This window comes from Sylvia atricapilla, chromosome 13 (genome assembly GCF_009819655.1).
Source record: "Sylvia atricapilla isolate bSylAtr1 chromosome 13, bSylAtr1.pri, whole genome shotgun sequence".
Classification (NCBI taxonomy): Eukaryota; Metazoa; Chordata; class Aves; order Passeriformes; family Sylviidae; genus Sylvia; species Sylvia atricapilla.
Window position 1 is genome coordinate 2826815 of NC_089152.1, and position 21556 is coordinate 2848370.

The 21556-nt window shown below is 46.6% G+C and overlaps 1 protein-coding gene across 1 annotated transcript; it reads right to left on the reverse strand.

The window, feature by feature from the left end:
• Positions 1 to 179: 179 nt before the first annotated feature.
• Positions 180 to 12710, reverse strand: ANKDD1A (ankyrin repeat and death domain containing 1A). Its single transcript, XM_066328238.1, has 15 exons — positions 12650 to 12710; positions 10165 to 10268; positions 9435 to 9533; positions 8720 to 8818; positions 8156 to 8260; positions 7818 to 7916; positions 7297 to 7395; positions 6063 to 6161; positions 5633 to 5731; positions 5322 to 5420; positions 4652 to 4750; positions 3260 to 3355; positions 2033 to 2234; positions 1196 to 1327; positions 180 to 955 (listed from the first exon to the last, which is right to left on the reverse strand). The coding sequence occupies exons 1-15, from the start codon at positions 12681 to 12683 to the stop codon at positions 894 to 896; spliced, it is 1527 nt and encodes a 508-aa protein (XP_066184335.1). The 5' UTR covers positions 12684 to 12710; the 3' UTR covers positions 180 to 893.
• Between the last annotated feature and the right edge of the window lie 8846 nt (positions 12711 to 21556).

A 21556-nucleotide genomic window follows, 5' to 3' on the forward strand; every position in this document is an offset into this window, starting at 1 on the left:
GCAGCTGAGCTCACTGCAGTCCTGGTTTGCCTCTACAAACACCTCTGGAAATGAAGAAAATCATCACCATCTGCTTGAATTCCTCTCAAGCTTTAACTACAAGGTTGTACTGGTTTAGGTCTAAGAAAGAAGGCTGTAGTTATTTTTTTTAATAAAGATGATAAGATATAACCTGCAACTTTAAAGGGTAAAATCTAGATTTATTGAATTACAGACATTATTTTCCCCTTAAGATGCTGTAAAAAATAAACATGAAGGATTACATAAAAATTAAAAGATGTTTTGAAAAGATTAGTCACCTATCTTTGATTTATAAACAGTACATGTTCATGTACATTTATAAACAGCATATGTTAATATTCTTCTCAAACTTTTTGTGAAGAGTCAAAACATTAAAGATCCCAACACCTCAGGTTCCGAAAGGACCAAAGAGTGGCTTTGATTTTGCTTAAGTTCTCTTATGGTGGGAATGTATGGACATGCTTATGACATGAGACACCTCCCCACAAATAAGGTAAGTAAAGAACATTCCTGAAAACAAAGCCTTTGCCCTCATTAACTTAAAAACCTGACAAATGGAAATTTATATATAAAAATGTGCTGTAGACAAGTTACAGTAAAACTGTAATATTTCCTGATGCAGTACGACAAGGCTTGCTCACCAAACTCATTACAGTTCCCAGACAATTTGAAATTGCTGATAAAAATCTCCCTTCTGTGTAGAGGCATTTTTGACCATGAGCATTTGTTTTACCCTTGTCATTTCCTGTCTAGAATGCTGCAGCAGCGCCAGCAGTTTGTGACAAGAAGCCCTTGGGTTGCATCTGCCTTCTCTCAGCAGCAGAGAACTGTTTTTCCTGTAGCTCTGAGACCAGCTGAGGATGCCCCTGGTGTTACATTGCTGTGCACTTCCGTGGAGAGGTGGAGTCTGCATTTGCTTTTTTCCGGATACTTTCTGTAAGAGAGAATGATCTGCTGCAGAGAAGAATAAAGCCACGGCATTATGCTCATTCCTCGAACTTAAGAGAAAGTGATTACATGTAATGGAAGCAAGGGGGCAGAGCAGGTGCTTTCAGCTCATGTGAGTTGGCTTCACTGAAGTTTTCCTCTGTGTATGTTGTCTAAGTACAGAATTTGGGTAAATTAATTCGATAATGCTCAGTGTGTGTTATTTGAAGGAAGACAGAAGTATTACCTGCCAAATCTCTTCTCCCGATCCCCACCAGGCCTTCATACAGTCCCTTGATTGGATTTTCTCCTGCAGTGATCACACCATGGAGCCAGATCAGCAACATTCTGTGGCCGTGTTCCCTGTAGCTTTTAGTGCCTGGCAGGATCAAGCCACAGATGAAATCCCACACTCAGAGTGCACAGCCACAACCAGAGCAGATTCTGCCTTGGTGGGTTTGCACACCCCTCCCTCCCCTCTGGATTTTACCAGGAGGCTGTAAAGCATGGTTTTAATTCCTGCTTGTGATGTGATTGCTGGGTTTGTGTGGAACTTAATGAGAGTGGCTATGGCTGAGCTTGGGTTTCTTGCACAGCCTTCGATGGCAATACAGTTTCTGCCTTCAGCAGAGCACAGCTTGGCCCCTTACTCACATCATCCAGAGTTCTTGCAGCAGCCAAACTAGCAGTGATTGGTTTATGACCCTCAGTCCTTGCTTCTGATAATGTATTTCTTAAATGCTAAAGAATTCACTTCACTGTCTTCTAGCCACTCAAAAAAGTAAAACCAGCAACTTTCTTCTGTTCTACAGAACAAGAATTGTAGCAAGAACTCACAGGCCTGCCAAATATCTCATAAGGAGCAAAGAACCACTAATTCCCCTGCTTGTGTGCTTTATTCCTAGACAAATTACAGTGTGTAGGTAATTCCACGTTCAGTAAAACCAGAATTTTTAACCTAATCTTTTGGTTGCTTCAAATAAACCATCTGGCTTTCTTCATGCTTTGCTTTTACTGCAGCTTCATCTCCCAGAAACAAAGTCCAAGGAAAGAAAGGAAAATACCTGGCAAACTTTTTTTGTACCTGCCCATTGTTGCTCAATGGCCTTTATATGATCATCCGTGAATTTCCAGTAATGTGCCAGCTTCTTCCATTCCCCGGGTTTGAGGTACTTAGTGGCTAATCTCCACATGACTGAGCGAATGTGCTGTGTTTCCAGCCTGTGATCCTGCTTAAAGGTCAAGGGCTTTGCCACCCATGAGCCAGAGTTGCTGTTCAGGTTGTCCTGCAAAGCCAGAACAGAGGGGTCAGTTGGGTGCAGCAGCGGTGCCTGTGGTTCTGCAGTCTCCCACATCCTCAGCTCTGTGGTCCCTGCGAGCCCATTCTGGCACAGCTCATTTTCTTATTCTCTTTATTCTCATTTCACTCTGTGCTCATCAACGTTAAAACACCATTAATGGCCACTTGGATGTGGAAGCCCTTTCGGATCACGATTTGCGTTTCCACACTCACTGCCTTTTATCTGGGGTTTGGGGCAGAATCATTTAACTAAATCTCCTGCTTCCCTGCAGCATCAGCTCCTGCTCACAGTGCTTACACGCCAGGCTGCAGAGGCTGCACGACGTTCCCTAGGGCTGCATGGGAAGCCAATGCAAGGGCCTGATACACTGAGCATGACTCCCAAAGGTGCACCTGAGCGACAGGCACGGGCCCTCCTTTCCTTCCTTTTCTTCCTCCTCTAGAGCACTGCTGCGGGAGGACAACAAAAATCTTAAGAACGTGCAAGGGATGTGACACTGGGCTGTACTTTCAGCTCACTCTGCTCAGCTTGGCTTGGGCACAGGCTTGGGGCAGGCAGGGTTTCAGAGGGGAGATTGGGGCTGAGAGGCTGCACTTCGAGAGAGATTGGTTGGTTGTATGACTCCAACAAGAGCTGTCTCCTTCCACTGCTGAAAAACTCTCAAAATCCCATTTTGGTGACCTCAGGCCAAGCATTTTCCTGCTCAGTTCTTCAGCTTCTCCTTCTGGGAAAAGCATCTAATTCTATCCCTCTGGGAGCAGCTGTTAAATAATTTTTGGAAACCCCTATTCCCATCAGTGCTGCCTGGGATTTCTAACAACAGAGGCCTTTTTAAATAAGGAAAGCCTTAAGTAGATGCTGTTGTCATGGTGAGGACTTCTGTTTTTCTTAAGGGGATGAAAATAGAGGTCAGGTCATGGGATGTCCTGTATTTCTTTTTCTTTGACAGCTGGTATGTGGAGTCTCAATGGAGAAGAGAAAGCACAGGAGCTGTTGTGTAAGCTGCTCACCTTCTCCCATTTGTAAAATCGATCAGCTTTGATAATCATATCCACCAAGATGATGTGATTGCCTCGGGCAGCAACATCCAGAGATGTTTTCCCTTGCTGAAATCAAAAAGGGAAAAGACTTTGCAGCTCAGGAGGTACAATCTCCATGCCCACTCAGCATCTGCAGCAGCAGGCACATGGGACTATTGGTAATGCACCAGCCAGGACCTGTTCTATTCTGTGAATACTTCAGATGTGAGCTGGTGTCAAGCCCTTGCATTCAGGATATGGGAAGTGGTTTTCCAGGCTCTGCAGCGTCTCCTCTGTTGCTACAAGGGATCTGCCTGTTTTGCAGGAGCTTTTGCAGGAAAAGCTTCCTGCAACCCACCAACATGAGAGTAAACATCAGAGGACCAGCTCAGCTCTGCAGTCCAAGGCATTTTATAGCTTTTTACACAGCAGGCTTGCTGACACATGAAACCAAAGTGATTTATACAACCTCATTAACTTTACAGGCTCCAGATACACATGATTAGAAATGGTCTCCTAGGAGAAGCACAGGCTGATGGGACTATGAAAATGTGGCTACGTTCCTTTCATGAATATGATCGTCGATTGGGCACAGGGAGATTTCTATTTCTATCTAAAATCAGAAGGCAGAAATGAATGAGATTTGTAAGTGACATGAAGGAAAGCAAGCCAGCCCAGGCACCAGGCATAACAGGAAGAACAGTTCTAGCCTCAGATGTGAGCAGAAACCCAATTTCATACAGAAAAGTGTGAATGTGTCCCCTGTGCTGAGTGCCACTGCAGTTCCACAGAGTGCTGAAAGGTGACAAACACTCACCACGGCTGAAGGCCAATTCAGGTGGCTTCAGATCTGCACTTGCTCTAACCCACTGTGAATGGCAAACACCAATCTTTGCCCAAGGCCCTCCAGCAGCATCTGGGCACACGCTACATTTTCAGACCTCTTGTAATTCGTTCTGTTGATTTTATTAAATATCAAAAGCCCCAGAACCATACCAGATCTATACCAAACAGATCTCTTCAACCTATCAGAATATGTGTGCTGAAATTTTACAGGTATATTACTTATCATTGTTTGAGAAAGTCTTTGATATTACTGTTCATGATAGTACAAGTAGAAGGAACTAGAACAACTTTGAGAAGGAAAGCATTGTCCATTGTGTTATCTATTTGCTACCTGTCTGAGAACCAGTCACTTCTTTCCTGGAAAACACATCAAAATAACCTACTTAGCCATGTTTTAAGGGCTTATCCCTGGAAATATCCAAATTTTAATATTACTAGCCTTCCTTGAAAATTATGAGAAACATTAGCAAAGACCATCTATGTATATTTTCCCTCTCAGATTCCCACAGACCCTGTTTCACCCATGGAGGCCTTTACCTTGTCTGTTAGCTTCAGATTAACTCCTGCAATGAGAATCATCTCAGCAATGTCCTGCCTGCCATGCTCTGCAGCGATGTGGAGTGAGGTCTGCTGCCTCTGCAGAAGGAGGGAGAAAGGACTACACTTCAGAGAATGACAAGTGTGAGCCCGGAAGGACAGAACACTACCAGGAGGAGCCTTGGGACTGTTTAATGGAAACCAGTAAAATTGAACATAAAATGTGTCAATTTTATGGTATCATCAGGAGAGAACATTGCTACAAGTACAAAGATTAACTGAAACAAGCTACACAAAGCCCTCCTTCAGAAAATTACAATTTGGTGAGACAACCAGCTACCTCCAGGCTTGCCTCCTATTCTCAGCCCTCCAAACATTTTGCAGAATATCTTCCATCTTGAAATTTCTCCTAGCTGCTTCCAGCAAGGAGGAGAAAGCCTGACTATGCAGTGTTGCAGGGGACACAGCACAGCCCTCATGTTGAATACCATCAAGCGATTACCTCACTGCAACACTTAGAATCATTTCACAGGTTTTACATTTCCTAAGCTGCGCTTCCAGGTTCTCCACATTTTAAAGCACTCCTCTTTAATCCTGTCCCTAAGGTGATAAAAACCCCCATGAAACTGCTTCACATTTCAAACACAAAGAACAGGAGCTCCAGTCTTACATTATCTGGAATGTCAAGGTCACACTCTGCACTGATGAACAGCTTCACCATGGCTGGGAAGTTCTGCAGGACTGCGATGTGTGTTGCTGATGCATTTTGCTGTGGAAAGAAGATCCTGCACTTAGGGAGAGCTTAGCTCATAGCTCTGAAAGGACCATGCTCTGCCTACTCTATCACAGCTGCCAGTCTGCACTGGGGGCTGATAGGGATACTGCAGCACTGGTCCTTCCAGAGTTGCTTTGTGCTCTTGAACACAAGCTCCACAAACTGGTTTTACCTTGTTAGTGGTGAGAGCACTGAGAGGGACTCACATGATTGAGAGCATCTGTGTGTATTCCTGCATCCATGAGAATCCTGGCTATCTCCTCATAGCCATGCAGTGCTGCATAATGAAGGCAGTTCATCTTTTTCTGAGAGGCAAGGCAGAAGAGAGGAGTGTTACTCAGGGATTCTTCCCAGAGGCTGCAGTTGTTACATACTATCCACAAAGAGCTCCCTGCTCCCTCCAGCACAATTTCTATGCCCCAGCACTGACAAATTCATGGGGATTGTATCCAGCAAAACCAGTCCCAGTGAGCTTCATCTGTACAAAACCACGTTTACCTTCCTCTAAACTCCCTCTACTATTCCTAAATGCAGGGCTCCACATGACCTCTCTCTATAATGGATGACCTGGGAAGCCAGATGTCTGGGATCCACTAAGTAGGTATTGGGAATGGAAATCAGCTCCATGGAGCTAACCTGGGTTTGGGCATTGACATCAGCTCCTGCTTCCACGAGCAGCTTCACACAGTGGCTGTGTCCTGCCTCAGCAGCCAGGTGCAGAGCCGTGAGTCCTTCCTGAACAAGGCAAGAAAAGACACAAGCAGCATTTCTGTAGACAAGGCTGAGACAGAGCAGCAGAATGAGTCAGGCTCTACCCCATCTTCTGAATCCATGACATGTTACAGTACCAGTTCTGAGGGCCAGGGATCTCCAGTTGATTGTTACAAAAATAGAGGACACAATTATCTGCCCTGGACATACCAGAGTGCTGCTCTGTCCTGAATGTCACCGGCTGTGGGCCACAAGACAGACACTGTGTTCACCAACTTTCCTCCCCTCCAGCCTATCAATAAACCAAAAGGGATTTCACATGGACAGTAAAGACAAACCATGCTCCTGGAATAGCCCAGAGACAGAACTAAAAACCTGTGACCCTCTATCACTGGTTTTCCCTTCTGAGGACTGCAGCTCATTTCATTACAAGAAACAAAAGCAAGCAAGCAGAATTTCTAAGTGATTTAATCTGGTTTTATCATTGCTCTTTGCACAAAGGGCAGCTCATGTGGGGGTAGACAAATGCTGCCAGTTACCACAGAAGGTGGCTCCCCCTTTCCTTCAGATCTTAATCACCATCAAATACACTTTTCAAAGACAGTAACCAAATAAGACTAAAAAAAAATGCTGATAAACTTAATTGGGAGTGTGCCCTGGAATAAATAACAGTGATACTAAGCCAATATTTGCTATCTAAGTCATTAACTGTGTTCCAGCCACATAATTTTCCAGAGCGGATCTGTCAAAAGAGCAATCTCAAACAGAAGGTCCATATGTTCAGTGACTAAGTCAATACTTTAAAGCACGGTGAAGTTCAGTTTAAAACACACTCAATAACCATTTAGGCCCTTGAATGTACAAGGGTCAGGGAGAGAAAGGGAGATTAAATAGAGTGATAAGGTAGGTGAGCAGATACAGCAGGAAGAGAAGGCAACATTTTAAAGATGGAAATTGGTCCAAGACGGATGTCACCTTTCACTGATACTCTGCAAGTGTGACCTGCTTTTACCCACATAGGCTTTAGATAAAATCAGCTATTTTCTAGACCTCTCCTGGCAATACTGGCTTTTCAGCCTGATGACTGTGGCAGTAGAGTATTTCTAGGGAGGAAAAGGGCAAAACTAATGTGGTTTTGATTTAATTTAAGTGTACTTACTGAGTTTTTTTCATCAAGGTCCACTCCAACATCTATAATCTTCTCCAGCACAGAGAGGTGTCCATTTTTAGCAGCCAAATGCAATGCTGTATTTTCTTCCTGAAAGTAAACACTACCTTATAAATATATGTCTCACAGAACTGAGTGCTCATAAACCACAACCTTGCACAGAGAATATCCAGTGTGGCTGAAAAGGAGGTTGTTACCAGTAGCACAAATACGAAGCAATCTTCCTACAGTCGCAGCAGTGAGGGAAGAACCCCTCCTACCTTAAACTGGAGCATGGTTCACCAGACTTACTGTATATCCTGCCTGAAAAGCCCTGGTGAAAAATCATGAACTAAGCAAGAAAATGGCTTGAAGTGGATAGGCAAGAAAAGTCCTAACACACCACAGCCATAGTAACAACTGTGAACAACTTGCCTGCCTGAGCCTCATTTGGTATTCTGTTCCCTGTTTTTCACATTCCCTAATCCTTGGACTTCACCTCCCTTGCATGTGGTTTGGTTTTGTGCCTGTACCTTGTCTTTGGCACTGTGAGAACAACCCAGTCGAATGAGGAACTCCACCACCTCCAGCTGCCCGTACTCTGCGGCCAGGTGAAACGCTGTCCTGTCCATCTTTGAAAAGAAACAGAGAAACAAAATGCAAAAGGCTCAGAAAGCACAAGATCAGATCATCTGCTGCAAGAAGCTTGACCAGAGCCAGAACCCCCACGATCCCTAAGCTCACTCTGCAGGAAGATTTCTGGGAGTAGCATCTGACTAATTCTCTTCCCAAGACCAAGGGCAACACTCCTGCTAAGCTCAGCAGAGCAAGACCAGACTTCATGAAACAAAGCTGTGAAGACCCTTCCTACCTTGTCTGTCTCATCCACACACACGTCCTCCAAGTCCTCCATGATGAACTCCATGACCTGGATGTGTCCCCTCTGAGCTGCACAGTGAAGCAGGTTCCTGCCGTTCTGGAGAGGAGACAAAGGACTGCTTGTTCAACAAGTCCAAGACTGTGGGACAGTCAGTCTCTTTTGACAACCTGTTTCTGTTAGGAAAGGCCCATTTCATCCCTCCCTGCACCTCTAGGGCTAAACTTCCTTGCGCTGCAGACAGCAAGTTATGACTGAAATATTAATAGCCCTTTTCCTAGAGAAGGTCTGCTTTAGAATACAAGGACTGCTAATTCACTAAACCCACTTCCCATTTCTGTAACACCTTCCACATCAGCACTGGACAAACACGAGGTGAGGAAGCTGTGTGCATCTCTAGAGCTCCAATTATTACACCTGCTTCAGGGACAAGTCAGAGTGCAGGTGGCAGACCCCAGAGCAGATGCTGTCACACACGACTGAGCTCACAGGTAAACCTCTCTCTGTCCCCCAACACTGTCTAGAGCCAAGTGATGGATCCACACAGGGAGACCTCACCCTATTGACACGGTTAATCTTGGCCCCAGCATTGACAAGGATTTGCAGGACACGGAGGTGGCCAAACCAGGCAGACAGGAGAAGAGCATTCATTCCAAACTGGGCAAAAAAGAAGATACTTACAGTTAAACTGCAGCCACCACCATCCCCACCCTGGAGGGAAGCTGTCCTCTTAGCTTAATGAAGTTTTCCACATCTATTTGTTTCTCATTGGTATATTTTTTAGTTGCACTTTCTCCAGTTATTATTATTCCTGTCACAAATATTCACAGATAATTCACAGCAACTGCTGAAGAAGATATTCAGCAACTGAGCAGAGACCTGCTTCTTGGCAGGTACTACTTATTTAATGGTGTGTATTAGCCTGGCTGTATGGGGGAGAGAAAACTTGTTGGCTGTCACTGTCATCCCACAAGTACCATCAACACAATGACAAGAAGCCAAGCATATCCATGCTCCATGGAAAACTTCGCAGATTCTACCAGCCTATTCCAAGTCACTGTGCATGCAAGGAAGAGGCCAAAATACAGAGCACAGACACCTGTGCCAACAAGGCTTGCTTTGGCCCCTTGCTCAGCAGGTGCAGCGTGCCACCCTGTGCCACCCACCCAGGGCTAAGGCGCAGTCTGTAACTGCTGGCCTAGCACCCAGTCCCTGGTGCTGCCCCAGCACTGAGCACATCTGCAGCACATGCAAGGGAGAGTTGCCTCTGTACACTGTCTTCATCTTCCACAGGGACATCGTGCTCCAGGAGCAGTCGCACAGCATCCACGCTCCCTGCTCCCGCAGCCCAGTGCAGGGCACTCCGGTCTGTCTGCAAGGGAAGGACAGAGGCAGGGAAGGCTGATGTATGCAGAGTGTGTGTGTCCACCAGCCTTTCTGAAGCCCAAAATAGCCTTGGCCATCTATGAAGCCAGAATTTCTTGTACTGTGCAGAGTTTTCTTTGGATGCAGCTCTCTGTCTCTGCTCTCCTGTCAGGCAGACAGGTGTTAGTCACTTTCTACTCAGGATCTGCAGTTCTGGGCTATACTGACAGCACAGAGAGAAGGACGTTGCTGACCATAAATGGACAGATTGAAACACTAAGGATGGGTGCAATGAACCTACTAGTCAACAAGGAAAGACCTGCACTGGAAACAGAGTTTGTCCCACAGTTTTACTGTACAGACAGCAAAATCAAAGCCTTTCATGGCAATCATGTCTATCTGGCACCTGCAGCTTTCCAGTGTGGCTGGATGATAGTGCTGGGAGTCTCAGTGCTGGAGGTCTCAGTGTGTTGTGAAAACTGTTTGGTTGCCACAGGCTGTATTTGACACTGAGTGTTGTATTTCAAAGTGTTGACAAATTAAGCAGTTAATGAGAAGAGTAGCGTTAAGGAGCTGCAGTTCTGAAACACACCCTCGGCACATCCTGCAGCTTGGAGGTGGAAAAACCCAGGACTTACATTGTTTTTGGCTTTGATGTCAACTCCTCTCCTGATGAGTTCCTCCATCCTGGCCGTATCATTTCGCTTCGCCGCATCATGGAACTCCTTCTCTGACTGAAGCACTGCAGCAGAGCAGAACAGTGAGCATTAAAACAGTGCTGGCAAGGACCATGGAGCAGCATGCCTCAACAAACCTCCCCTTCATCTCACCGGCCAGGTGGCTTCAGGGAAGGATGACTGCAGAAAGAGTCTTCCAGGAAGGATCCCAGCCCTACAGAAGTTGGCATGTTTGGTGGATTTATATTCTACCACTGTCTCTCCTTCCCTGAGTACCCCTGTGCCACATCAGTGTTCTTCCAGCCCTACCCACTTCTCTTCTAATTCAGTGTCTTTCTCTGCATGGAGTTGCTCCAGCTGCAAAACCTTTTGATCCATGAGGTCCATATCCTCTGGGCACCCTCAGTGTGAAGGCTCTGAGATGACACAGACCCTTTCCTCCATCCTTCCTCTTACATCCCACTGCTCTACAAGGAGGCCTTTACACATGGTCCCCCTCCAGGCAACCTCAACCAGCCAAGCAGCACAAAACTGCCAGCCTGGCCTGTGATTAGTGTTGCATCTCCTAATAAACCGTGGCAGTTCTGCACATAACTTACCATGACTGGCAGTATTTGTCCTGCACAGTTAGGCACAATTTAAGAGTGTTTACTCTCCATGCTGGGCCTTGCCCCAGCAATCTTCTCCTTGATTGAATAAACCTTCCTGCCAAGAAACAAGAGCAAGGCTGTGACTGCCACAGCCCAACAGGGAGGGTCTGAAGGGTTTTGGCAAGGCTGGTGTCAGCGTTTGTTGGACTCAGTCTCTGTCCTACTGCTTTTGGGGAATTCTTTCAAGAAGTGCTTGAGTCAGACCCTTGGCCTGTCACATCCCTCTGGAGAGCTGGCCCAGAGGCTCTGCTCTCCTCTACACTTCTGCAGAGCCCAGGCTGCAGTTTGAGGGGCTCAGTGCTACTTCAGTTTGTTCCAGCATATCAACTGCTCACTAACCATATGCCATACAAAAGGCATCAAAACATATTATTGTTCCCATTCCACCACACTGAGGGAGGCAAACAGGAGATCTGCTGCCTAAATGGCACTATTAATCTTTTTGGAGGGCACAGAAGAAAGGCATCCCTATCGTGGAATCTTAGAGCAACAGAGATATAATCTCATCCTCCAGTTTCCATTCCTCTTGCCTTCAAAGAAAAAGACTTTAGCTCAAGAAAAACACAAATAGCATAAATTTTAATGCTAGACAGGATCATTCAATAGTGTGTTTATCCACTTAACACCAGACATGGTCATCTGAGAGGGTGTATTCAAGAGTGCTGGACCTGCTTTTACAATGAAGGCAGTAGGATTTGGACACTGATTTCTGCAAGAAACAGGATTTTCGATACTGTATATTAAGACTTTTTTATCACCTTTTCAGCTGTGTTAACAGGATTGCATTTGACCCTGCATGGACCCTTCATTTGAGACGAAATATCAAGAGAATTTGAGAAAACACATTGAGTTTTGGTTAATTATTAACACCAATGGCTACACACATACCACCTCCTTGCACATGCTTATCTCCCTTTAGTGGAGTAAATCCTATGTTTCAATTAAGAAAACGCTGCTGACCCTGCTCTCCAGGTGACAGGAATGTGCTCTTACATTTTATGGTCATCATTCTCAAGAGATGCCAAACCATCTTAGTTATTCTTTGCACTAGCTGTGAAGATGCATAACAAATCTGGCATCACTACGGCCATAGAAGTCGCAATTTCTTTATTTTCAGCAACACGTGAGTAACACTTTGATGGTCTGAGTCTCCTATTTAAGATCCACAGTGGCTCTGTAAGTGTAAATGCACTCCTCATCATGGCATGCACCTGTCCAACAGCAACAATTCAGTGAGTATTTAGGAGTTTTCCTTCTCTTTCAAGCTTAGATTCCACAGCACTTCATAGCTTACTGAATAGGAATCCAGTTACTGAATAGAAATTCAGTTATCACAAACAGTGTGGAAAACATTTTAAATCATTCATCCTCAGTGCAATGCACCAACTCACAGGCAGTTTATTACGCAAGAGATGTCGAAAAACAGCAAAGGAGGCGAAAGACATGCAAAGAAACGTGCCAAACCCATCCACCGGGCCCTACCTGGGGCTGCAGGACACACAGACAACATGGGATGGGGACCGAGGGACCAAAGGGGCCAAAACCCCCAAGTGCGGGGTACCACAGTCATGTGCAGCATCTCAGCGGCGCGGGATGCTTTGGGGAGACAGCAGCCTTGATTCACGGGTGGGTTTATCCACCTGTTTTGCTTCCGAGCGGATTTTCAGCCGTCCGGTTATTTTTTAGAGCATCCCGGCTCTGCCCCTCAGCCCCGCCATGCCCCCGCCACACGAATCGCCCCTCACGGCGCTGCGCCTCGGCCCCGCTGGGGCAGCCCCGGCCTCGGCCCCACTCACGGGTGTCGCCTTCTGACGCTAAGTCGTCCCCCATGTCGCGACACAGCGGGCTGCGAGGCGCGTCCCCGCCGCCTCGGGGCGGGCTGCGAGGCGCGTCCCCGCCGCCTCGGGGCGGGCTGAGAGGCGCATCCCCGCCTCCTCGGCCGCCGCCGAGCTGCTCTTTCGCTGCTCTTTAAAGTAAAATATCACAAACCAAGCGCATTTTCCGGCAAACGCGGCGTTTTCGGGCCGTTCGGGGAGGAGTTGAGCGGCGACATTCAACTGCTGCCATTTCGGCCGGGTACCGCCCTTCGCCTCAGCGCGGCTCTGCTGAGTGCTGCTGCTTCGAGGTGCTGGGTGGTTTAATTCAAAATTATTTTCATTCTGTTTCCAGAGCAATTTGGTAGGAGAGGGGTTTATAATCAGTAGGAAATGCGGGGGGTTGTTTTTTTTTTTCCCTGAAAGCAGGGCTCGGGTTGATGTTTCCCAGGAATGAGGTGCTCTTGGTACCACACCTCCCTCAGCCGGTGCAGGACGGGGCAAAAGGCCTTTTCCCTCAAAGTTTTAGTGAATTCTCCAGTTTCAGCCTCTGGAATGTTTTGGGTTTTTGGGGTTTTTTTTTGGTTTTTTTTTTTTTGTTTTTTGTTTTTTTTTTTTTTTTTTTTTTTTTTTGTTTTTTTGTTTTTTTTTTTTTTCCCTTCCCTCCGTTTCGATAGTGGGATAAGGAAGAAACCAGGGTGAGCTGAGGTTGGGGGGATAATCAGATCTGTTTCTGTGGGTCCCCCAAAGTACTCCTGACTCTGCTTCAATCTCTGGGGGTCCCATAAGAAGGACGTGGAGCAGCTGGAGTGAGTCCAGAGGAGGCCACAGAAATTCTCCGGGGGCTGGAGCACCTCTGCTCTGGAGCCAGACTGGGAGAGCTGGGGATGTTCAGCCTGGAGAAGAGACAACTCTGGGGAGACCTTATATCCATCCCTGAAAGCATCCAGGGCAAGGTTGGGTGGGGCTCGGAGAACCCTGGGATACTGGAAGGTGTCCCTGCCCATGGAAGGTGGTGGAACTGGATGATCCTTAAGGTCCCTTCCAACCCAGACGATTCTGTGATTCTTTGCTGAAGGTGACATCAGGTTTGTATCCCCTAGACCATGCTGGCCCACAGATATGGTCCTTGTCAGGACTCCCTGGACAAGTGTCCTGGAGAAGTGTCTGTGTCTGTACCACTGATTTTGGCTGTGAGCTCACTCTGATGCCTGTCACCACATGAGGGTGCCAGTGCTGTTCACCTGCCACGACTTCCTGCTCTAGCAATAAAGTCCAGGATGAAGATGGGGCTGTTCCCTGGGCTCGGGACAGTTTTGGGGTACATCCCGATCTCGAGGATCCTTGTGTGGGTCCGTGCTGCTCCTGTGAGAGAGCGTGGGGCGTTTGGTGTGTTGGGAGATGAGGGGAGGCGGGTTATGTCCTAGGGGTATGTAGATAAGAAGAGACCCTCTTCTTCTCCAAACATGTCCCTCAGTGCACACAACTACACCAGAACCGTCTTCAGGGCAGGCAGACGGTGGTTTCCATTTATTGAAACCCACCACTGAAGTATTCAGTAGCCAAGTGCTTGCTGATGCAGTTGGACCACTACGGCTTGGCCTGCCCAGCTGTGAAATGGGGAGGTGGACCCTAAGCTCTTGAGCAAATACAGAATATTATGTGGGGGTTTATGGATAGCTGCTGCTCTCAGAGATTTGGATTTGTGCTTTGTTTGCCTTTTATTCAAACTGAAGTAAAACCAAAACAAAACCCAAAAAATCACCCAAAAACCCCCACTCTCTCTGATAGGAAAAGTGAACATAAGGTCTGTCTGGATAAAGAGGAGGCCCTTCTTTTGTACAATAGCTTAACGGGTAGAGCATCCTCCCCGAGGAAAGGGGAAAGCTGGGCTTGATCCTTGTTTCTGCCGGAGGGGAGATGCAAACCTCGGGTCACACAAGACCCCAGAGAGCACCGTAAACAACAGGCTGCAAGCATGTCTGGTGCGGAGAGTTTTTCTTGGTCTTTCCTGTTATTTTAAATAATTAATGATTTGATGGAGCAGGGAGTGGAGAAGGCAGGTGTCCCGTCTCCCTGGAGAGCAGTCTGTGCACCCGGCAAGAAGGAGTCTTGCTCTTTCTCGATGAATATTTAAGTGTCTTCAGACAAACTGGAACGGCGCCAGCAGGAATGACTGAGAAGGGCTGAGCCCTTCCCACTGGGTATCCTAGTGCCTGGGGGCTGGGGAAACAGCCCTGAATAGGGCAGGGAATAATCCCTGCTTGCACGGACTGTGGGGATACTGTGCATCCCAGCCTTAGGTGGGACCTCTGGCTCTTTGCTAGCCTTTTGTTATGCTGTAAGAGATCCTTGGAAGGAAAACTGTCTGGATTTAACCTGCCACTGTTAATGTCATTGTCTTCCAGAGCTTGAATCAGCCAGGACTCATCACCCACGGCTCTCCTGCGGGTTAATGCTGATCTCGGAGGAGGAATAGCGCAGATGCACTGAGAGTTCGCATCTGTTTGTGAGCTTGGATGTTTCCAGCAGGCAGAAAAAAAAAGGCAATGTAGGCAGTTCCTTCTGCCCTTCCCAAAGCGGTATGTGTTCAAATGTGGAAGGGACCAAGACTTTCTGCTGATACTAAGTACAGAATGCTGTGAGGATTTATTAAGGACAATGAACATTTGCCTAGCGATCCATTTATTAGCTAACAGACCTAAAAGAGCTCTTGGATTTTTCCACTAATGTTGTAGCATAAGAATGACAGGGGGAGGTGGTAATTTGAGCCCTTTTTGAAATATATTCCAGACATTGACCCCATCTTCAAAATGGTGTTAAAATCTTTGACTTTATTTCACTTGAAGAATAATTTTAGCTGAGCCAGCTTTGTGCTCTTTCTCACTTAGAAGTGAAGCTCTCTGTCAGAGAATTTTGTGCTCTTATTTTGCCTGCACAATTTTTATGTATTGCTTTAGGATAATCATTATTTTTGATCATATTCAAAAATCATGAGCCAGGCTGCTTAAATTCATGTAATTTTAAAATGTGCCTGTTAGCTCCCTGGTTTAGTTGTATACACTGTGATTTTCAAGCCAGTCAGATTTGCAGTTAGCCATGTAATACAGCCCACAAACCAGTATGTGTTTATGCAGAAACAGTTGCTTACCTAGAGGTTTAGCAAATTGGACTTTAATTTATAATCTGCCTTTGGAAGCAAAACTGGAAGGTGACTCCTCCTGCCTGCAGCTGCCTGTAGTTTGGGAAGCCAAGCTTCTGCTTCTCTGGAGCTGCCCACAGCAGGGGAGCCTGGCTTGAGGAACAGCCTCCATCCTTGGAGGATTGTCTTTTCTGGCATATGTTGCCACAGACAGGAAATGGAATATTGCATGGGAGAGGGGATGACCACGTTCCCCTTTCAGTGCTGATGGACTGTTTTTACATGACAGAGTGTCTAACAGTCCAGTGTACTGAGGTAGCAGCCATGGGCTCTGCCTGGCAGCACCTGAACCAGATCTTTGGGCACTGTGGTACACAGCTGCCATTGATGAGGAACTCTATGTTTGTGCTTCTTTATGTCCCTGCTGTGGGTATTCAAAAGAGACCAACCATGCCAGTTCTGTACTCTTTCAGACATGTCCCATTAGAATGGGATACACGTTACAGCTCTGGCTACATGGCTTCATGTGTGGCTCCAGCTTATTTATTTTTTGTCTGGGTTTGGCTTTTAGTTGTTCTGTAGACTAGGTTATTTTTGGTGCTTTCTTTGATAACTCTGTTCCTGTGACATGCTGCAGAGCCAGAACTCCTCTGGGAACATCCCAGAAATGCACACAAACATCAGCCCTGTAGCTTCTAACACTCAACATATGAAGCTTTCAGAAGGCCTGGACACCTAACGGGACTCCACAAACCCACTCTGGAAGCCTGAGAAGGATTCCAGCAGTTTCCTCAAAGGCTGCATTCATTTCCTTGCAAGGCTTCCACAGAGGAACAGCTTGTTAGAGGGACCTGTGGAGCTTGGAAGCTTTGCCAATAATAATTCAGGCCCAATTCTGAAATCAAATATTTAGCTAAACAGAGACTGTCTGATGACTGGATTAAACACAGACTGCATCTGAGTGAGCTCGACATTTCAGGTTTTTGTCAGTGTCCATTTCAAGAGCCTATAATTCCATTTTTCCTGTCTTCCCAGACTCAGCTCATGCTGTGTAGTGTTTCAGGCAGCACAGAATGAGGCATTTCAGGAGCGCTGTTGCTCCTAGCTCAGGAAGCAGCCTGAATCACAAAATTATACTCTTCGCTTTAGGTATAGGAATAATCCAGTATTATGGGATTGGGAGGAAATCATGTTAGAGAAACTGAAGGGTTTGTTTGTTTGTCAGTAAGAAAAAGTCTCAAGGAACCAGGCAGAGATGTCAGAGAGGGTTAGTGAGTGAGGCTTGCCAGCGTGCTGCATGGTGCTGACACAGATAGCTCAGTCTGTATTAACAGCAGCTGGAAGTTGGAACTGGTGATTTGGCACTTCCCTCTCCTGTCACTCTCACTTCCCAAAGCTGATAGGCCTTTAAATCCCTTGTAAAGATAAATGAACTTAAGCTTGTACGTAGCTTTGAAAGTGAAGCTTACATGTAATTAGCACCGTGGCAGGGGTTGTTCCTGACCTTCAGGCCACTCCTGTTGATCCCTGACCTCCACATGGAGCTTACTGACACGAGTCTACTACATCTTCCAACTCAGTATGTTCTCCTACCAACTGTGGAGAATTGGGCTCACATCTGCCGTGCAGGAATATGTGAGAGGCAGAAAAATACCTCCCCAGCATCTTTTGTACCTGAATGATGCCTTAGAAATAGCTATAGGAGAAAAAATTTATTTCTGTGATGCTTGGTGGAGGGAGGTCTATATGAGCCCATTGTGTTCAGACGTTCTTAGTGCCAGAGTACCAGGTTTGAGCAGTAGCTGGGAGATTACTGGTTTGACAATCTGTGTCTCATGGTGGTGATCAGATCGCAGTGCTCATTCTGTCTGTGCTTTGAACTTTGTGTTTGCCGTACTGGAATCGTGGAACCTGGTCTTTCAATGCCAGGAATGTAACAGTAGTATGGTCTTAAAACATCTACTGTGCGACCAGAAGCAAATGTAGCAGGAAAGGATCTAAAGGCAGAATATTATTTTTTGAGTTTAAGAAAAGAAATTGGGTGACGGAGCTGGAGTCACTGCCCTCCCTCGTTTGAATGTGATGGTTAATTGAGCAAGTGTTTGGTTATGGGAGGTGGGAACGGCTGCCGGGTATAAACCAAGCAATAATCGGGACACTGAATCCTAATCCCCTCGCTGACATGCCTGCGGGCAATGTTTTTATTCTCACTTTACTGCATGTGTTAAAAGAGGGAGGATCCTCTACTTCCTGGGCCTTTGAGGATTGTCTGGCTCCTAAGGCCATCTCTCCCTGTTCTTTTCAAGACAAAAGTGCATCTGAAATGTAGGATCTTTTAACTATAAACCCAAAGTGCTGAAACCTACTTCCAGAGGCACAGCCCTGAGCTGCTCTTATGCCACGCTGAAGGACTCAGTGCAAAACTTGAAGTGAAACAGAAAATTGTGTTTGAGGATTTAATAAAAGCTAAGTGGAAGCAAAGGGTTGCTCAGTGATGCCATCACTCCCTTCTAATCTGACCCCATGGAAAACCATGGAGTCCAACAGGAGCAGGCAAGCACAGTGCAGCTTTGGATGTGTTTCATTTCTGTCTCTCAGCAATTTTCTTCCAGAGCCCAGAACATCTGTCTCTGCCTTCAGCCACATGCAAGTGCACCGAGAGCGTTTTGTTCCAAGCCTAATGAGTAATTTTATGGTCTTGGAATTGGAGGCAGGGGGAGGGGGCTGGGACAGCAGCTGGAGTCGTGTTCCACAAGGAGCTCTGCTGATGTCAAATTGTAGCCTGATGATTTTTACTTTACTGCAGCCCACCAGGCTTCCCTTTAAAGTCCTCTGCTAGAGTTGCTGGTGATCAGTGCAGGAACAGCTCTGACATCGGCTTCTGCATTCCCAGGGCTTCTTCACTGCTGGGTTCAACAAGCAACATGGAAAATAATGACATCAGTGGAGGGGAGGTGGGGGAGCTCAGCTGGGCGTCAGCTCCACTCTCTGTGTGTGGAGAGAGCACACGTGAATGCAGAAAGCACACTTTGCCTATCCTGCCTCTGGCTTCAGTGCTCAGGAGGGATGAGGGAACAAACAACCTCAGGCAGATGTGTGATCACATCACTCAGGTGTCGAGCAGATGGTGCTGAGATGTGGTGATACATGTGGTCTGAGAAGAGGTACAGAATGAATCGATTCAAATTGTCACTAGTCTCAGCAGTGTTTTTAAAGCACAACCCCAGCTTTGTCTTTGAGAAGAACAGGGTTATCTGTAGAGAGAGATAATCTGTACAGGAAACAGAAGGCAGATGTTGTCATATGTTTATCATATATTTCCAACACAGAGTCTTCCTTTGGGACAGGCTCGCAGATCCTAAGCCCCGGAGCAGGACTTGCACATGGAGGGACCATGCTGTGTTTATCCAGAGCACATAATACAGAGCTCTTCCTCCACCTGCCCAAGTTCTCTTGGTCTGAAAAGCAAGTTTATATTCAGTCACTGTGACTCAGCCATAGAATCTGACTCATTTTCTTGCTGTTACTCATAGAAAGGAAAAGCCAAATGGTAACCAGTCTGTGCCTGTAGCCACCTGTAATTCTCCAGCTTTCTGCTGTTATTTTCTGGATGAATTTCTGCTTATCGACACTAACACACTTAATTTGCTGAAGCTTTTAATACTTCTTTCTACAGAGGAAGACTGATTAGAAAATAAAATTTTCTACCCCTAAAGTGAAGAGGAAGTGTGCTGAATCTCCATGGCTGCTTGTGGAGTTCCTGAAATGGGACTATTTCAAGTGGACACTTCACAAAGGTAGCAACAGGATGGGACTAGATGGATCAACCACCAGGCAAAACTGGGAGCAGCTGCGGAACTGCTGCAGCTCCTGAGCTGACCTCTGTGGTCTGGAGGAGGGTGCTGGTGGTCTGTATCTTAAAGGTGCTCAGTGCTAGGAGATCCTGCTTCCAGCACGTGTTGATCACCAGAAATGTGTCTCACCCACACTCTGGGCTGGACTCCCCACTGCAGTGGAAGGACTTCAGCTGCTTGGGGTTCTGTGGGCTGCCAGACCTCAAAGAAAGGGATGGTGTTTTACTCTGTGTAAGCCTCTGTTGCACTGCCAGCTCAGGAGTCTCTGCTTATTTCAGACCTGACTGTTACTCACTTGCACGTATTTTGTCATCTCATCAGGGTGCAGCGAAACACCAGGCCCCGGTTCCTTCTCTTACAGTGTGATATGTGGCTTATTCTGTGCTAGAGACTGCAGGAGCATGAGTCAGAGCCTGCCACTATAGCTGTGCCAAACCCAGCCTTTCCCATTTCAGCTTCATTCCATGTAAAAACTGCAAAAGAAAGCACAGTGCAAAGCTCCAGGTGGGTGGGCTGTCCAGAGGACATGGAGGTATCCTGGGTATGGACACAAGACTGGTAATACATGTCCCTGGTAACACAGGGCTGTGTTAGAGCTAAGGCAGTTTCCTCTCTTGGTTGTGGGATGCTGAGGTTCAAGTCAACAGGCTGTGTGTTCCAGAGGGGGACTTGGCCTTAAACCTGGCTCTCCCTTCTCAGTGACCTGCTGCTGGGCTGGCAGGCCACCATAGCATTCTGCTCTTTCATCATTCCTCTGGATCCCATCTTAAGAGTTTTGATAAGAATTGTTCCACAAACTCTCAAATGAAAAGCTGTGATTTTGGTTATTTTCTGGTGGAAAAATATTTAATTGGAAATATTCCTTGGCATGCTTTCAGCTGGAGCACTGCTACCCCCTCTGAAAATATTGCTCATTTTGAGTGCAAATGCTTCTTGTGAGGGTGGGGTGTTTTTTTTGTTTGTTTGTTTGGTTGGTTTTTTTTTTATTGCAATCCCTCACTTGAGTTTCTTCTTGCCTCAAGCAGATGATGGGAATTGGCCTCTTGTTACATGGCACTGAGGTGACCTCCTGGGGCTGCTGCGTGTCTTTGCTGCCCTTCATGGCAGAGCATGGCTGAGAGAGGCTGGAGTAGTTGTGTAGCATGTAGGGAGCAGGCACTGCCCTGCTGCTCCTGGCTGTCTGCTCTTAATACCCGCCACCGCCCCCAGCTCTGGCAGCCGTGTTTGCAAAAAGCTCTGCGGGCAGTGGAAGTGAGCTGGTTTCTTCATGACAATGTAGTTATCCTTTTAAGGGAAAATTCCCTCTGGGAGCCAACCCTCAATTACCTCCTGCTCCAGTGCCTTCTTGCTGGAGATGGCTTGTAACGCAGCTGAGTTACAGCCACAGGAACTCAGCTGAGTGCCCAACTGCTTGGAAAAAATAATAATTAAACTCTGTTGGCCTCTGTTGTTTGCTGAATCTAGAAATTCGGGTCAGAACCCGATGGCTGGCTCTCCTCATCAGCGCATTTGTGCAGAACCAATCTGTGGATGCTACATCTTCAAACCCAGATGCTATCTATTCCCGCAGTATTTCTGGCATGTGCAGACCCCTGTGTGCTTGTTCTTCCCTAAAGCAGTTTGTTGCAATATTTGGGAGCTCTAGGTAGGACTGGACGGGTGATAATTAGCCAATGCAAGTATCTGCTAAATGCCAGGGAACTGGGGAAGGCAATGGCTGCATTTCAATTTGCTGTTATTCACTGTGGTGAATGGGAAGGGTCCTCTAAGGGTCCTGATTTGGAGGCTGAGAAATTCCTTCTATTCTGCTGACATGTCTCACAGTTCACGGGAAGGATGTCTAACAGCAGGATGGGGCTGCTGTGGATGTTGCCCTCTGCCTCTGTCTCAATG